Source organism: Camelina sativa, chromosome 2 (assembly GCF_000633955.1).
Source record: "Camelina sativa cultivar DH55 chromosome 2, Cs, whole genome shotgun sequence".
NCBI classification, from domain to species: domain Eukaryota; kingdom Viridiplantae; phylum Streptophyta; class Magnoliopsida; order Brassicales; family Brassicaceae; genus Camelina; species Camelina sativa.
In genome coordinates, this window is record NC_025686.1 from 21,555,237 (window position 1) to 21,572,452 (window position 17,216).

A 17,216-nucleotide genomic window follows, 5' to 3' on the forward strand; every position below is an offset into this window, starting at 1 on the left:
GTGTTATTTTTTACTGTTAATGAATTTGTATTGAAATAAGATCTTAGATGAATCACTGTAGACACTTACAAGCAAGAATATCCGACTTTTCGACTCCATCTTATATCAAAAAATTTCCCACACAATCTTAGATTCAATGAGTTGAACTGGGAACACTCTAATTGTAAAAAGTCGCTAATTCGCCACCAATACCATTAACAAAAGTTGAGGATATATTGGGCCGGGTACGGATCTGAATCCGAATCCAGTTCTGGATTACCCGGGTTTGAGTATTTGCGTCATTCCTAAGCTCATCTCTCTGTTTAAAAAACCTATCTCACTCTCTCTCTCTCTCGCTCGCTCGCCGTCTTCCTCTGACACTCTTCGCGTAGCTTCTTCAATTTCGTCGATGGTAAAGTTCTCTTCGTCTTTGCCTTGATTTTGTTCTCTCTCGATCCAACTATTTGATTTATACTTCTCTTTGATCTTGCGTGATCTGTCGATTTTTTAATCATCGTTATTTTGCCATAATTCTCTCAGGCTTTACCTAACCAGCAAACCGTTGATTACCCTAGCTTCAAGCTCGTTATCGTTGGCGATGGAGGCACAGGTACCCACCTTCATCTTTCTTTTGTTTCACTAAATATATACAGAGAGTCTTTGATTTAGTTCAATTTTGGATTTTGATGTTTCGATATAATAGCTCTACCTAGTTATGCTTATAATATAGTTTGATCAGTGGTGTAGATCTTACGGTTAAGTTCTGATTTAGGAAACACGAGTCTAGATGTTTGCCCTGCTGCTTCGACATAGATTGTGTTGTTACCTTCTTTCTTTTGGTGCTTTAATTATCTTTGTATCACTCATCTTAACCTACCTCAGTTCAATTCTGACATGGTTCCCATTCCAGTGGTTGAATACGTTTCTGACTTAATTTGATGGATGTTCACAGGAAAAACCACATTTGTAAAGAGGCATCTTACTGGAGAGTTTGAGAAAAAGTATGAACGTAAGTACTTGCAAGCCCTCCTGATACATATTGTAATAACCTTTTTATCCACGAGTTCACAGATTCTGAAGGTTTCTTGTGTTGTTTTTGCAGCCACTATTGGTGTTGAGGTTCATCCTCTTGATTTCTTCACTAACTGTGGCAAGATCCGTTTCTACTGTTGGGATACTGCTGGCCAAGAGAAATTTGGTGGTCTTAGGGATGGTTACTAGTAAGTATAATTTGCTTACTCTCTTTGGCTATGAATCACCTGGTTAATATATATATATATATATATATATATATATATCTGTATTATTGATCTGGAATCTTCTAGTGTTGGTATCTTGGTTCTGATGTGAAGCTGTATAAGATAGTTATTCCCGTTATTATTTATATATAGCAACTTGAATAGCTATTAGAAGGTTAAAGTTGCAGATAGTTTTATTTGATACAGAAATGTCTGGAATCTTCTAGTTTTTCGTAGTTTGCTTCTGATGTGAAGCTGCATAAGATACTTATTCCCCATTATAGTAGATAGAATCTTGAAAAGGTTATTGTTGCAATTAGTTTTTTATTTGATAAAGAAATGTGTTTTGTTTTGTTGCAGCATCCATGGACAATGTGCCATCATCATGTTTGATGTCACAGCGCGTCTGACATACAAGAATGTTCCAACATGGCATCGTGATCTTTGCAGGTATGAACTTAACTAACACACAGAAGCTAAGAGTTTTTTTTTTGTATGTGGAAAATTGCTAGACGATTATAAATGTCATCAAATTTTATGGTGCAGGGTCTGTGAGAACATCCCAATTGTTCTCTGTGGGAATAAAGTTGATGTAAAGAACAGGCAAGTGAAGGCCAAGCAGGTAACATTCCACAGGAAGAAGAATCTCCAGTATTACGAAATATCTGCCAAGAGCAACTACAACTTCGAGAAGCCATTCTTGTACCTCGCTAGAAAGCTCGCTGGGTAAGAAGAAACAATTCTTCAATTCAAACTCTTTACTGTAGTATTATTGGGAAACAGCTAGAAAAAGATGAAAAATTGGTAATGTTGCTTGCTGTTTCAGGGACGCTAACCTGCATTTTGTGGAATCACCTGCCCTTGCTCCACCGGAAGTTCAAATCGACATGGCTGCTCAGCAGCAGTAAGTTCTCTGAACTAATTCTGATTTAATTTGTTGCTACAAGCTTATTACTTTTAATTAACGATGTATATAATTGTAGGCACGAGGCGGAGCTTGCAGCGGCAGCAAGTCAACCACTTCCTGATGACGATGATGACACGTTTGAGTAGAGAGAGAGAGAGAAAGAGATGTGATCGGGATTACCTGAGTTAGGGCTCGTCTGAAACTTTTATTTTCATGGTACTCTTTTGTGTTGTTTACTCTTCCAAATATGAACTGATGACACTAGTAATTTTATTAAAGTTTATAACTGTCGCTGTGGAAGTGAAAATCTTATAATTTATAAAGTCAAAAGCTCATATGCAATGAAGAAAAATACCGACGCATCTCTAGGGTAATCGAGTAGATTAAAAATTACCTTAAAATGGATCTGGATGATAGGTTTACATGTATGGAGGAGGTCAGACGTAGACTCTCTTATTCATTTTCGACGTCCTCGATATGCATGGAACAATGACAATTAAATTCGCATGATACTTTTTCTTGATACCTTCGTATTTTAATTAATTTAATTCGAAATATCTAATATTGTGGTGTTAATAAAATAAAACTGTTGAAATATTATTTTGAGTTTATATTATTGTCGAATTTTTATAAAGTTTAAATAGATTGATTAAAAAAATTAATCTGTCGATATACTCCGTCCTGAGATATTATATATTTGTTTTTAAAAAAGTTGAATTATAACATTATGAAAAAGAATTATTTAAAATTTTTGTATTATAAGATAATTAAAAAAAACAATCAAACAAAGATGACTGGAGAATAGTAATTTTAAATCTTAAGAAAAAAAATCTAAACATGGTAGACATAATTGATGATAAAAATCTTTTAATTGTGTTTGGCTATATGGATACATAAAATTAAGGGAATTTTGTTGAGAGTACCACATTTGAATATAAACTTTTCTATTCTACCACAATGAAAAAACTCTTTTTCTATTCTACTACAACAGATACTTAAAAAGACGCAAATACCCTTTCATTTATTAACAAGAAATCGAGAATGCATCGGTATATGTATACCTATGTCACGAGGCAATAATGTACAATGTCCTTTTTATGACACAACATAAACAGAATTAATTATATTTAGATAAAATATAAAATCATTTTATTAATGATGAGAGTTTTTGTTTTTCTTATTCATTTCTTACACATTGTTTCTATGTCACTTTGTTCCTATGTCAAATAATACGTTGTGGACATGTTATGAACGTTGATAGACAACATTTTAAAATCATGTCCATTAATTTTATGATATTATGGACATGTCTGATCATAGACTTTTATATCAATGGACAAGTGTTTCATCTAATTTCTAAATAGCATGGACAACTATTTGCGTATAAGTAGTCCACCAGTTCAAATGCAACATTAGACAATTTCAATAACTGAATAGAAAAACTTGTCCACAATTTTGTATTCAGTAGACAGATTATCTTCTAATTGATTGTGAATAGTTTTTCATTTACTTGATGGACAACAAATCTTCTATATATAACTACTCATTTCTGATTGTGTTATTTAACATAATATATATATAAAAAATATTAGACATTTCTAGCTGACATGTTGTTCTCATATATATATACTATCCTTCAAATATTTTTCAGTGGACAAGTTCTAAACACTTGCATACTAGAATGTGAACAATTTTTTATTTACATGGTAGATATTATTATTTATTAGACAATACTCGGCTGCCAAAAGAAAAAAAACAGCAGTTTTGGGTTTGGAACTTTTAGCATAAGAAGATAGAAAAAGAAAAGTTTTTGTATGTCTTGATTTTATGTTTTGAGAAATGACGAGAGAAACAAAGGAAGGAAGAAAGAGTTGAATTATAATGTGGGACTACTTTAGTTGAAATTAGTCTGACAAAATATGAAAAGACGTAACACCAAAAAAGCAAGCGTTTTATTTATTATTAAAGTTTTAACACAAAAATGAAGAATGTAAAGAAAAAAAAAATGAAGAATGTAATAAGGCTAATTTCGTCATTTCAGATTATCAATGTGGTATTTAAAAAAAACAGTTATGCAATGTGGTAGATATAATAAGAAGAGTTTCTGAATGTGGTAGAATTGTTAAAAAACTCTAAAATTAATTGTAAGGGTTATTTAGATACCCTAATTTGTCTTTAAATCAATGATACTCTTGCGAAAAAAAAAAATCAATGATACTCTTTGTAATATACAAACTAAATATTTCTATAAAAACGTACTTTAAAAATAATAATAATATAGACTAGTTCATCGTAGGAAACTAAAGGATGTTATTGATTTTGTGATTTTTAAAGATTTAGAACTTTTCATTGTTATTCATTCTTGAATTATAAAGATTCTATTAAATCATTTGATATTGGTTCAATATTTATAAAAAATTGCTTACACTCACGAAAAGTCATTGGTTATTGAGTTGATGATTTTAATAAGTCGTTTAAAATCATCAGATTAAGAAATACTTAAACTAACTTTCAGATCATATTAAAATTTAGTGTTATTGTTTAATTATCTTTAAAATGTTTTGTTCATTTGAACAACTTTTTAAGACTTTCAATAGTAGATGTAAGGTGATATATTCTTTATAAATTTCGAATTTGTGGAATATGTTTTAACTTTTTAAAATTTTTTGCAATCCTAATTCTATAATAGTCACAATCTAATAACACCTTTTAAATCTCATAAAAATCAACAACAGTACTTCCTAACACTAAAAGTCGAAATTGAACAACAAAATCTAATTTTTATCACCAATTAAACAAGCTCACATCTTTATGAACGAGATTTTGATCTCCAAACATAAGAATTAGGTCGGCTCAATTCTACTTAAGATATATACATCGAGAACAATTTGTTGAATCAAAGATTCTCATAATTTCTCATTAGTTCTCAATAATTCCTTTTAACTCATTTGGTATGAGGTTAATCATTCATTCATGGTTTTTCCTTTTCAACTTTACTTTATCATCAATGTCACCACATAACCATATCATTACATAACTTATGTGTTTTACAATTCATTTCATATGTTTTTCCTATTAATCCCAGCCACACTCTGTAATAATAATTTATTCAAAGATTCAAAATTCATCCACACTTTTCAATCAAAAGTTCAACATATTTAATCGTTTGGCCAACTTTAATTCCATTTTTGTTGTGTTTGCAAGCTCAATATGCTTTTCCTTGGAAAATATGTGTATCGACAATTTATCCTCTCAATTGACAAGGTCAAGAAACTATAAAATATGTCAATTGTTATTAATAGTACTTATTATACAGAATTAACTAATTTTTCTTGTACAAAAAATGAACCTCTTGACCTTGGTTCACAATGAATTATAGCTGTTACAAGAGAAATTCGTTACATTAATCATTGTACTGTAACATGATCATTGATGGACGTGACACAGATATGTATTATAGTATAATACATCAAAGAGGGGTAAGATCAATTATAGTATTTGTTGGTTGTTTCTTTATACAATAGCTAAGTATTTGTTTTTTTTTTTTTTTTTTTTTTTTTGCAGATGTACCGTGGAGCAACCGGCTCCAATTCTCGACTAGTGAGTTTGCATGCTGTCTCCATTGTTGCTGTGGATGTAGATGAAGAAATTGGTGAACTATTTGCTTGAGTTAGATCAAGTGAGAGGTCTGAATTTGGAAAGAAAAGAACTATAATAAAATAGTTAATTCTGTATGCGTGATTAATTTAGGCAATTATATTTAATTATGCTTGATTAATATAATAAAATAGTTAATTGCCTAATATTTCCGTGATCAAGCGTGATTAATTTCCGAGATCCTATGCTGGAGGAACTAAATAACATAGAATTTTAACAAGTATTTATATATCATAGAACTAATAAAACATAATTTTGATAAATATTTTAAAATTAATAATTGAATAATACATTATTTTTGTTTGGATTTCCAAATCCAATAAAATAATAGACTCTAAGATAATTTTTATAGAGTAGATGATGAGGACTACAATCAAATAAAAAAAAGTGGTCTGAATTTTTGTGACTATATGCAATAATATATGCTTTTTTAATGTTTACTAAAACAAAGACGAAAAAAAAAAACAAAACATACTACTGGCGGTTTGAACTCGTGGTGCATAAGAGTTCATTAAACTCCCAACACTACTAGACCAAAGAAGCTTCTGTCAAAATAAGACTGAATTTTGTAGATAATATATACGGTCACAAGCTGATGCTTCATTGGCTTGGCCTGTGGGCCGGCTCTGTGATGAAACCACATTTTTCTTTAAATGTTTTAGGCCACAAAAAGTCTAGAACCGGTTGTCCCGGTTTACTCTACCAATCTAAATCCCTAATTAATAACAAAAACTTTAATAAGAGAAATCTAGCTCCAAACGAGCAAACAACATGGTAGGAAAATTCACATTCCACCATCCTCTTTCAGAAAACTTGATCAAACTCGTTAAAACAAAGAGTTTGCTTCTTGGTGGTGTGAGCCGGGATAAATTCAACGCATCGGTAAGGGTATTTTCGTAAATTGACTTAAACTCCCACAAACAGAAATTTGCTTCCTCCCCAAGAAGAACGTTTTCCTTCCATCGGGGTGTTCTCTGACTCGGGGCTATTCATTCATTCATACTCTTAAAAAAAGAATTAAAAAAAAGTTTCGATTTTTTTGCTTTTTATTTCTTCGATTTCATTTTGCGAATCTTCTCGGTGATGTTGGTGTCTAGGGTTCTATCGAGAGTTTCTCGCAGCGCGGGATTACGCTCGTCTCTCTCCTCCTCCGCCGTCGCTACTCCGACGAGGAATCAGTATCCGATTGTTTCAAGCCGATTCCACTCCCTCATTCACAGAAATCCCAACCAGGTTTTGCTTTTTTTTTTTTTTTTTTTTGTTTAAACCCCAATTCTGATTGTAATTCGTTTTGAATTTCATCATCGTTTGGGGCTTTTAGGTAGTTTGCGAAATTGAAATGTTTTGATTGCTCCTTACATGAGTTTGTTTTGATGTTATTTGGATGCAATATACTTGTGAGAAATTGCTCATTTTTAGGATTTTTGAGGTGTGAATATACTCAAATTTGGATACTTTATTTAAAATGGCAGCTTGTTGCAGTTCCAGTGTCGCTCCTAAATCATGCAACTCCAGATTTCAATGTCCTACAAAGGTTTGGCTTCTGAGGATGTGGAGACAGGTGAGGCAAAATTGACTCGGCACATAATAAGAGAGAGAGATACTTTTGTCTTGGTCTACACAAAGTTTACTAAAAGAATTGAGTTTTTTTTTTTTTCTGATTTCCAGATTCAGAGACTGATTTTGAGAGTTTGTCAAGGGATGATTTGGTGAAGCTTGTGGGTGAGAAGGAACATCTTTTGAAGGTTCAGCGGGAAGACATGATGGAAATGAAAGATGGTTTTCTTCGCAGTTATGCAGAGTTGCAGAATCTTATGGATCGGACTAAACGTAATGCTGATAGCTCCAAAAAGTTCGCCGTACAGGTTTACTTACTTCTCTCTCCACCACTCCTTTTTCTTCTTCTTCTTGATTAATCAACTCTCGTCTTTTGCTTCATATATAAATAAGCCAGTGCTGAATATGTTTTTGTTGTTGGTGCAGAACTTTGCCACGAGCCTTTTGTTCGTCGCTGATATTCTTGAGAAAGCTTCTTCGGTTGGCAAACGGAGTTTTTCGGAGATTGACGTTTCAAAAGATTCTGCTGGTGCTGCTCCGCTCTTACAAAACCTATTACATGGAGTGGAGATGACTGAGAAAGAATTAGCACAGGTATAAAACCCTCGTTATATATGTTCATTGAGGTAAATAAAACAAAGATAAAATGAGACTTGTGCTGAGATTGCAATTTTATATATATGTATGTAAACCTGCAGGTATTTAAAAAATATGGTTTGGTGAAAGAAGTTCCTTTAAATGAACCGTTTGATCCAAACAGACATAACGCAGTGTTTCAAGTCCCGGATGCTTCCAAGCCAGAAGGCACAGTTGCTGAGGTCCTAAAGGTACTAAACTATAAAAGAAAGGATTGTTCTCTTTCTGATTTTGGCATACCTCTTAATCATATGTTATCTTTTGCCATTATTTTGTAACTTTTTGGTAATGTTTTGTTTCCATATTTGCAGTCTGGATACTCTTTGTACGATCGAGTTATAAGACCAGCTGATGTTGGTGTTACTTGTGCGGTGGAGAATCAAGAAGGCGAGAAAGAGTCTGAAGCTTGAGAAACACAAACAACGAGACGTTTTGTTGTAAACATCTTCATGAGTTCTTTTTTTAGTTAATAGTTCTCTCTTTCTTGTTCATTTGAGGAACAAGATTCCCATAAAAGAAGCAGGACACATTGCTGCACTCCCAGGGAAACCCTGGTTCTGTAACTTTAGTACTTTACACGAAATTTTCATGAGGTTATAAAACTGAAATCAAATATGATGGAGCCAGGCTCTTTTAGTCTTGGTAAAAAGACTCAAATCTTACATATCTTATAAGCTTCTTCTAACTTACACACTACATACAGGATATCTAGAAGACAACAAAGTGCAATAAACACCTAAAACAAGTTACAATATGAGACATCATTCCATCATAAGCTACAACAATACCAAACGCTGAAACCTTTATTGTTGCTTCATGCTAACCCAATATGATCCTCTTCACTCTTCAGTCCCTTCAGAATTCAGACACAGTCCCAGATTCAAGTTACCAGTTTTTGCTTCCTGCAGAGTAAGTAGAATTAACACAAGCATGAATAACACTCAAAACACTTTTTCATTAAATTGCTGAACTTTTGAATGGAGCTAACCTTAGCTTGGTCTGAGTCTGTTATGTTCATGTCAAGCTCAACAGCTTTAGGCAATGGTGATTCAGTGTCGAATTCTTCAGTCTCTTCAATTTCAGAATCCTTAGAAACCACTTTTTCTCTATGCTCAAGCATCGCAATCTACACAAATCAAAACCATTTCAACTACTAGGAACCCTAATTTAATGATTTTACCCTAAATTTGGGGGAATTCCAAAAACAAAAACTTACAGGAGCGTATCGGAATCTTCGCTTAGGTGGCTCCTCAGTCTCACCACCGGAACCATTAGCGTCGGAGGCAGTAACCGTAGACGAGGTAAGTGGAGTCCACTTATGGAGAAGTAGATGGTGAGGTGAGTTACTGTTACTGCTGTTGTTACGACCGTTGGATTTAGATGCTCTGAAAACACCGACGGATGAGGTTGAGACACGTACCCACTTCTTCTTCCACTTCCTTACTCGGCCACTAAAAACCGCCGTCGCCGCCGGACCACTGTATCTCGACGACGTCCTGCTCAATCTCGATCCTACACCTTCCATTACTCTCTCTCTCTCTCTCACTCGCCGGAAGAAAAGTTGCTTTATCTATCAGCTCAAAAAACGCAGCGTTTTAAGAAGTAATTACACAGTGAGATATAGCTTTAAACGCAGCGTTTTAAAGAGATAAATTGCTTTATCTATAAGAAGTGGCGCTTCCTTTTTCATTCTCATAAGCTCTCTTCAGTCTCCTAAGCAGAGAGAGTTGAAGATGGAGCTCTGTGTTATCAGCACCACGATGACGACGACGGCGGCGAAGGCGATGAATCCGTTTCTTCCTTCAATTACACGACGTGTTAGCTCCCGTTTGTTTCAATCAGATAGTGTGTTACAGTTTGGTGGGAGGTTGAAGAAACCAATTAGCCCCTTGGAGACGACGATGTCTTGTGTCTCCAGAAAATTTGGGTTTCTCGGAGATTCAATGTCTCACGGTGGTGATTTCAAGCGAATATTCGCGGCGGCTTCTCCTGCGGTTGAAACTAGTGTAAAGGAAGACAAGCTTCCAGCTGATCTTAAGGTCACGGAGACTGTACAAGCGAACTCAAGTGTAAGGGGATTTCAAATTCTGTTTTTGTGGCATTGAGTTTATTCTGAGATTTGGAATGACTTGAGGTTTTTGATTTAGGTGAAATTGAGTGTGGAAGTTCCGAAAATTGTATGTGAAGATTGTTACCAACGAGTTCTAACTGAGTTCATGAAGCTCTCGAAGGTAGATTAATTTTTTTTTTTTCATCTTACATTGAGACTACGATTGAAGTCGATTTAAAAGTTTCAGATTCATGGCCGAACTTGTTCTATGTAAAAGCTTGTTGTTGTCATATAATGTAATATGATTTACTTGATTTTGTTTCACTTAGGTTCCTGGATTCCGTCCTAAAACGAGAGTTCCAGAGAATATTATTGTTGGTTTCGTTGGGAGGCCATACGTTTTGAGAGCTACTGTTGAATCTATCTTGAAGCGAACACTTCCTCACGCCATGGAGTCGGTAAGTTTTACTAATGTTTTATACTTTAGTTTGCAATTGTCCATGGTTTAAGAGAACGATTTGTGAGAATTAAGTCTTGTGATGTTTTCTTACTAAATTCGGTCGTTGTTGTCTTGGAACATTTTTTCTTACTCGAATTTTTGGGTTTTTGTAGGTGACTGGAAGGGCTTTAAAAGATTCGATACAGATTGTAAGCAGCTTTCCAGATATGGAGAAGGCTTACTCTCAGCTCAAGACTCTTAGGTTTGTGTTTAATCTTTCACATATTCAAACAATCTGAACAACCGCTCACGGGTGTTGCTTGCTTAACTCGACATTAAATTCTGCTTTTTTTCCTTGTTCCTCAGTTATGAGGTGGTTGTTGATGTTGTGCCTGAACTAAGATGGAATCCTGAGGATGGGTATAAGAATATGAAGGTTGTTGTAGAATTAGGCGAGGAGATAGATGCGAAAAAAGCTTGTGAAAGACAACTGAGACAGAAATACAAGTCCCTTGGTGCGTTGAAGATTGTAATCGACCGAGGACTACAGGTAAATGAATGCATTTCTTCCCATGTCCTTGTATTGTTTTTTTTTTTTTTGCAATCATTGAAGATTGATTACATAGGACTGACCTGTTATCTAGTCGCAGTTAAGATCAGCCAATATAGCTTATTAAAAATACAAATGGAAGATTCTTATAATTTGGTTATGAATCTGGCTGCATTAGTTCGTACTTAACTCTGCAAAGATGATATAGTTGCTAGAAATGCTTTTTGATTATATCCTATAATCGTGTAGGTGGGAGATCTTGCAGTTGTTGATATTTCTGCTACAACTATAGATGACGACGGGTCAACAGGTCAAGCGATTCCAGATGCTGAAAGCAAAGGTTTTAGAACTGTTATATTTCAACAGTCATATCCTTACTGAAATGTCGTTCCCGTTTGCCAATGAATGCTGAGATGTGTGGTTATGTGTACAGGATTTCACTTTGACACTGAAGAAGGGAATAAATTACTTCCTGGATTCCTTGATTCAATCACAGGAATTCGAGCAGGTGAATCAAAGACATTCACGCTTGTGTTTCCTGAATCATGGAAACAAGAAAATCTCCGTGGCCAACGTGCTCAGTTCACTGTGCGTGAGCTCTATTTCATACACCAGACATAAAGAAAAACAAAGAGATCATACTTTGGTAAGCTAATTGTGTCTGTTTTCTTCAGGTTGACTGCAAGGAACTTTTCTACAGAGATTTACCTACGTTAGATGATTCACTTGCTGATAAATTGCTCCCTGGATGCACCACTTTAAAGGAGGTAATGAACATATGCATTTTGTTATAAAAGAAATATTCTTTTCTCACTGAAATTCTCTGATGAAACATGTACACAGGTTGAAGAAACTCTGTCTAAAAGATGCCAAGAGATGGAGGAGGAAGCTAAGGAGCAAGCGACAGACAATGCCGTCCTTGAACAGATTCGAAAGGTCATTATCTAATTCCATAAAGCATTTTTGTAGCATTAACGTTGTTGATCTGTGTGATAAAAAAATATCTTTGCTTTTCTTTTGTTCTAGATGGTTGAAGTAGAGATTCCTCAATCTTTATTTGAGGAACAAGGAAGGCAGTTTTATGGAGCTAGGCTTCTAGAGATTCAGGCAAGCATTTCTGATAACTGTTGTTGAGCACTATCTCTTACTCCCTTTTGCTGTCACTCAGATTCTTATTGTTAAATGACATGGAGCTGCAGGGAAGCATGAAGCTCACTGAAGATCAATTGGCTTCTCTTTCAAGTCAAAAAGCAGTAAATGAGTTTCTAGAAACACAGAGAGAGAGCATTACCAACATAATCAAGCAGAATTTGGCTGTTGGAGATATCTTCAAGCGCGAAAACTTAGAGGTACATTACATACTTAACACTCTTGTCTCAAGGAAAGAACCAAAACAAAAATTAGTAACAAAACATTGTCAAATCCTTGAATGCAGTTCTCAACAGATGAACTAGTAAAAGAGGTCGAGAACTCGATATCAGAATTCAAGAAACATAAACAAGAGTATGACGAGGAGCGTGTGAAAGATCAGGTTAGTTCTCTAGTGAATCTTAATTAAGTATTATAATTTTGTTGAGCTGTATAAGATAAACTGAAAGAGAGCGCCGCTTCTTGAATTGGTGGGTTAGGTACAAGAGATTTTAGAAGGAGCAAAAGTGCTTGAATGGTTGAAAGAACGAGCCGAGATTGAATACATTACTCGTTGATGAGCATATAGGTATGTATGTATGATTGGCATGTTCTGTTTTTTTTTTTGTACGAGGCCATTTGTCTTTTGAATTATGATATTTTGTCATAAGAAGAGAACTTTTATTGATGATTGTTTGTATTTTGTAAGATTAATAATAGGTGCAATAAATTATTTCCAAAAACACTGGTTTTATTTTGTAACGTGGTTCACTTTTTGAATTTATAATCAATGGGTTCTGTATATGGTATAAGATAATAAGTATATTACGTCGATTTCATATTGAATTTGCCACCTAACATTGACTATGACTTGTGTTTTACTTTGTCACATAGTTTGGTTTTATATGGACGCTTGACTAAATAGTTTCCCCCTCTGATCTCATCACTTTTGCTACTTTTCTTAGCTGTATATTCCACGAACTACCCCCTCATGATCCATGTTTAAACTTGAAAAAGGTAAATTAAATCTCACCAATCCTAGTAGTAGTAGTACTTGCATCATTTTCCCAACTAACTATAAACAATTTTTTAATAAGTTTCTAACTAACCTAACTAGTGATAAATTATTGAAGACTAAAATCGGAGATACTGCTAATTTGAAGGGGGAAAAAAACCCCTACTCCGGAGAAATTCTCATCTTTTTTGAATGCCAGAATTATAATGTCAAAGATGTTGTAACATATATGTCTTGAGTTTTTCTTTTTTCTTTGTCAACTGTGTTTGATGAAATTCAAAATGTATTTCTCTTGTAATATCCTCTTGCACCATACTTTTGAAAATATGAATTCGAGTTGAATTATTGGACTGATTGTGACAACATAGTAAACCCAAAAAAAAAAAGAAGGAGTATACTGTAAATGCTAATCTAGCGATGAAGCGATCTAAGGTCCCTAAAACATAAATTGGTCAACAACCTATTGGATGTAATTGTTTTTGTTGAGTTACTACACAATACACATAACATTTACCGCTTTAAATAACCATAAGTTAACTTGGTTAGAAAAACCAAAAACTATTGAAGCATTTTTATTTAATTCCGAGAACAAACAAATATTACTACCATTGTTCTTGTAAAAGTAAATAACTTGTGTAAGTCAAACAAGCAAAGTACCAAGTCAAGGAAGAGTAAAAAGAAAAGAAAAAACATGAAAAAGACACAAGACTGTCTGTGAACAGTGTTATGTTTGTAAAAAAAAACAAGGGGGTGTGGTGAGTAATTTGGAGTTACCATCGTACTACCAAAAGAGAGTGGGTCCCCATCCTTCACCTCTCCGTCTCTTCCACTTCTCCTCCATAGATTGATTTTTATTTTCCTTCCTTAGCTAAAATGATTTTATTTCTCTCACTCTCAATAGTGTAAGTTTTGTCATCAGATCTAGAAAAAGAAGTAGAAGAAGAAGAACTGAAGAAGAAGTAAGAGTTTGTGTGGAGAAACCCATATAAAAACCCTAGAAATCCAGTGTCAATCTCGGTAATGAACGTTGCTTTTTTTGTTTTTCACTGTTAGATTTGATCAGTTTAAAGTCTTTAGTTTTTTTATTACTTTGGTTTTATCACCAATGCTGTTTGATTATTCTCTTTAAGTTCTTGTTTTTTTTTTTTCTTTCTTTTCTTATACAAGAGATCTGCTTCTTTTTTTTCTCACATGCTTCTACTTCTGCTTGATCGGACTTTGTTTGCTTTCTTGCTCTTATGGTGAGAAAGAAAGGTTTTTTTTTTTTTTTTTTTTATCTTTGGGAAGTTTTAAGACTGCTTCTTTCCAATTTATAAGGTTCTTTTGAATGTTTTGGTCTGTGCAGTTGACTGATTGAAGAAGGGTTTTTAATTCCCAAATAAAAAGATTACAACTTTGATTGAGAACTATCTACTGAGTTTGTTAGTTTTTTTTTGTTCCTAGCTTCGTATTGTTATTGCAATATTGATGCATTAATAAGATCTAATACAAGTGATGATTTTTGAGCGATGTCCATTACTTACTGTGGAGTTCTCTGTGTACTACATTCTTACTTTAGTGTTATCTTTTCTAATTGGTGTTTGTTTCTGATCGTTTCTATAGGAAAGAACTTCTGATATCCTGACGATGGCGATCACAGATACTGAAAGTCCTCTTCTTGGGGAAATTTCTTGTGGTACCTTACTGCAGAAGTTGCAGGTAAACAATCTTACAACGCTCTTTTCATTCTAAGATTTTATTTACAGGGCTTTTTTTTTTTAACTCAACATCTTTGTGTAACATTAACTTTTGTTAAATTAGGAAATCTGGGATGAAGTTGGTGAGAGTGATGAGGAAAGAGACAAACTGCTACTTCAGATAGAGCAAGAGTGTCTTGATGTTTACAAGAGAAAAGTTGAGCAGGCTGCTAAATCCCGAGCTGAGCTTCTTCAAACCTTGTCAGATGCTAATGCTGAGCTATCAAGCCTCACTGCATCTCTTGGAGATAAAAACTTAGTTGGCATTGTAAGTTTTCTTTTTTTGTCCATATGTTTAGAATTGGAAAATGTAATTGAAGTGTTTTGTTTGTAATATTTTTTTGTCTTTTTGTTTCTTCTGTGTTGTTGCAGCCGGATAAGTCTTCAGGAACGATTAAAGAGCAACTTGCTGCTATAGCACCAGCTCTTGAACAGCTGTGGCAACAGAAAGAGGAGAGAGTCAGAGAGTTCTCTGATGTACAATCACAAATTCAGAAGATATGTGGAGAGATTGCTGGGGGTTTGAGCAATGAGGTTCCTATAGTTGATGAGTCTGATTTGTCACTTAAGAAATTAGACGATTTCCATAGCCAACTCCAAGAGCTCCAGAAAGAGAAGGTAAAAGTTTGTGTTAGGGATATCGTGGTTATATGTTTCCTTATCTGTTTTCCTTACTAACTGCTTCGTTTTGGCAGAGTGACAGGCTGCACAAGGTGCTAGAGTTTGTGAGTACTGTTCATGATTTATGTGCCGTTCTTGGTTTGGATTTCTTAAGCACTGTCACTGAAGTTCATCCGAGCTTAGATGAAGAAACCGGTGTCCAGTCTAAAAGTATTAGCAATGATACACTTTCAAGGTTGGCTAAAACCGTCTTGACTCTTAAAGATGATAAGAAGCAAAGACTTCAAAAGGTAAAAAGACAAATTTCTCTGAATCCTTAGCTTGTCTAAAATTGTTCCCTAGAAATTGCATCTGTTGTATATGAAACTGCTTGAGAGCTTTTTAATGATTCTTTGTTTTTTGTTGTTGCAGCTACAAGAGCTGGCTACTCAGTTAATTGATTTGTGGAATCTGATGGATACTCCTGATGAGGAAAGGGAGCTTTTTGATCATGTTACCTGTAACATTTCAGCTTCAGTTGATGAAGTCACTTTGCCTGGTGCTCTTGCACGTGATTTGATTGAGCAGGTAATTTAATATTGCATTGATAAATCTTCCTATGTGTACTGAAGAAATCAGTTACTGCGTTGCTAAAAGTTTCATATAAACTCGTGAAGGCCGTGGTGGAAGTGGATAGGCTTGACCAGCTGAAAGCTAGCCGAATGAAAGAAATTGCTTTCAAGAAACAATCTGAGCTTGAGGAGATATATGCTCGTGCTCATGTAGAAATAAATCCAGAATCTGCTCGTGAGAGGATCATGTCGCTGATTGATTCTGGAAACGTTGAGCCTACTGAGTTATTGGCAGACATGGATAGCCAGATAGCAAAGGCTAAGGAAGAAGCGTTTAGTAGAAAAGATATATTGGACCGTGTTGAGAAATGGATGTCAGCTTGTGAGGAAGAGAGCTGGTTAGAAGACTACAACAGGGTAATGCATAATTTATCTCACTCATACACACTATGATACATCACAATATACAGTAACTTTAAATTGGATCTTGAGCATTTCCATGGTTTTGTTTTCTGAGAACAGGATCAGAACAGGTACAGTGCAAGTAGAGGTGCACACTTGAATCTCAAGAGAGCTGAGAAAGCTAGGATTCTGGTTAGCAAGATTCCTGGTATGGTTTGAATAGCTAAGATATGCTTGCAAACTTCTCTTATGTATTCATTCATATCAAATAAAGTTTGGATCTTTTGTTTTGTGCAAAGTCATGGTTGACACATTGGTTGCCAAGACCCGGGCTTGGGAAGAGGAACACAGCATGTCCTTTGCCTACGATGGTGTTCCTCTGCTAGCTATGTTAGATGAGTACGGTATGCTTAGGCAAGAACGAGAAGAGGAGAAACGGAGGCTGAGGGTAAGTTCATCATTTCTACTCAATTATGATAAGGCAAAATGTTAAGTCACCCCCTGAACTCCTCTGTCTTAATTAATGAGCAGGAACAAAAGAAGGTTCAAGAACAGCCACACGTAGAGCAAGACTCTGCCTTTAGCACCAGGCCAAGCCCTGCAAGACCAGTCAGTGCTAAGAAACCGGTTGGGCTACGAGCTAACAACGGAGGAGCAAATGGAGCTCCAAACCGGCGTTTATCATTGAATGCAAACCAGAACGGAAGCAGGTCTGCTGCAAAAGAAGGAGGAAGAAGGGAGAGTCTCAAC

General features: G+C 35.0%; 4 protein-coding genes and 1 pseudogene across 4 annotated transcripts in view; 4 read left to right on the forward strand and 1 right to left on the reverse strand.

Moving 5' to 3' along the window:
* On the forward strand, window positions 221-2,424 carry LOC104731531 (GTP-binding nuclear protein Ran-3). Its single transcript, XM_010450947.2, has 8 exons — window positions 221-391; window positions 520-589; window positions 932-988; window positions 1,082-1,199; window positions 1,578-1,667; window positions 1,764-1,943; window positions 2,044-2,121; window positions 2,201-2,424. The coding sequence occupies exons 1-8, from the start codon at window positions 389-391 to the stop codon at window positions 2,268-2,270; spliced, it is 666 nt and encodes a 221-aa protein (XP_010449249.1). The 5' UTR covers window positions 221-388; the 3' UTR covers window positions 2,271-2,424.
* On the forward strand, window positions 6,698-8,614 carry LOC104731543 (annotated as a pseudogene).
* Window positions 8,569-9,544, reverse strand: LOC104731536. The gene is made up of 3 exons (XM_010450960.2): window positions 9,191-9,544; window positions 8,963-9,100; window positions 8,569-8,876 (listed from the first exon to the last, which is right to left on the reverse strand). The coding sequence occupies exons 1-3, from the start codon at window positions 9,497-9,499 to the stop codon at window positions 8,814-8,816; spliced, it is 510 nt and encodes a 169-aa protein (XP_010449262.1). The 5' UTR covers window positions 9,500-9,544; the 3' UTR covers window positions 8,569-8,813.
* LOC104731554 (trigger factor-like protein TIG, Chloroplastic) lies at window positions 9,654-12,900 on the forward strand. Its single transcript, XM_010450979.2, has 13 exons — window positions 9,654-10,043; window positions 10,122-10,205; window positions 10,354-10,482; window positions 10,637-10,725; window positions 10,830-11,013; window positions 11,263-11,353; window positions 11,447-11,601; window positions 11,688-11,780; window positions 11,857-11,949; window positions 12,040-12,120; window positions 12,213-12,362; window positions 12,449-12,544; window positions 12,642-12,900. The coding sequence occupies exons 1-13, from the start codon at window positions 9,708-9,710 to the stop codon at window positions 12,717-12,719; spliced, it is 1,659 nt and encodes a 552-aa protein (XP_010449281.1). The 5' UTR covers window positions 9,654-9,707; the 3' UTR covers window positions 12,720-12,900.
* LOC104731574 (65-kDa microtubule-associated protein 1-like) overlaps window positions 14,375-17,216 on the forward strand; it is a 4,571-nt gene continuing 1,729 nt past the window's right edge. The window contains exons 1-9 of the mRNA XM_010450996.2: window positions 14,375-14,397; window positions 14,759-14,854; window positions 14,957-15,160; window positions 15,265-15,510; window positions 15,588-15,803; window positions 15,925-16,080; window positions 16,170-16,481; window positions 16,587-16,674; window positions 16,766-16,914. Of these exons, the coding sequence (XP_010449298.1) occupies window positions 14,395-14,397; window positions 14,759-14,854; window positions 14,957-15,160; window positions 15,265-15,510; window positions 15,588-15,803; window positions 15,925-16,080; window positions 16,170-16,481; window positions 16,587-16,674; window positions 16,766-16,914 (1,470 nt within the window). The 5' untranslated portion in view covers window positions 14,375-14,394. The remainder of the gene's footprint in view (window positions 14,398-14,758; window positions 14,855-14,956; window positions 15,161-15,264; window positions 15,511-15,587; window positions 15,804-15,924; window positions 16,081-16,169; window positions 16,482-16,586; window positions 16,675-16,765; window positions 16,915-17,216) is intronic.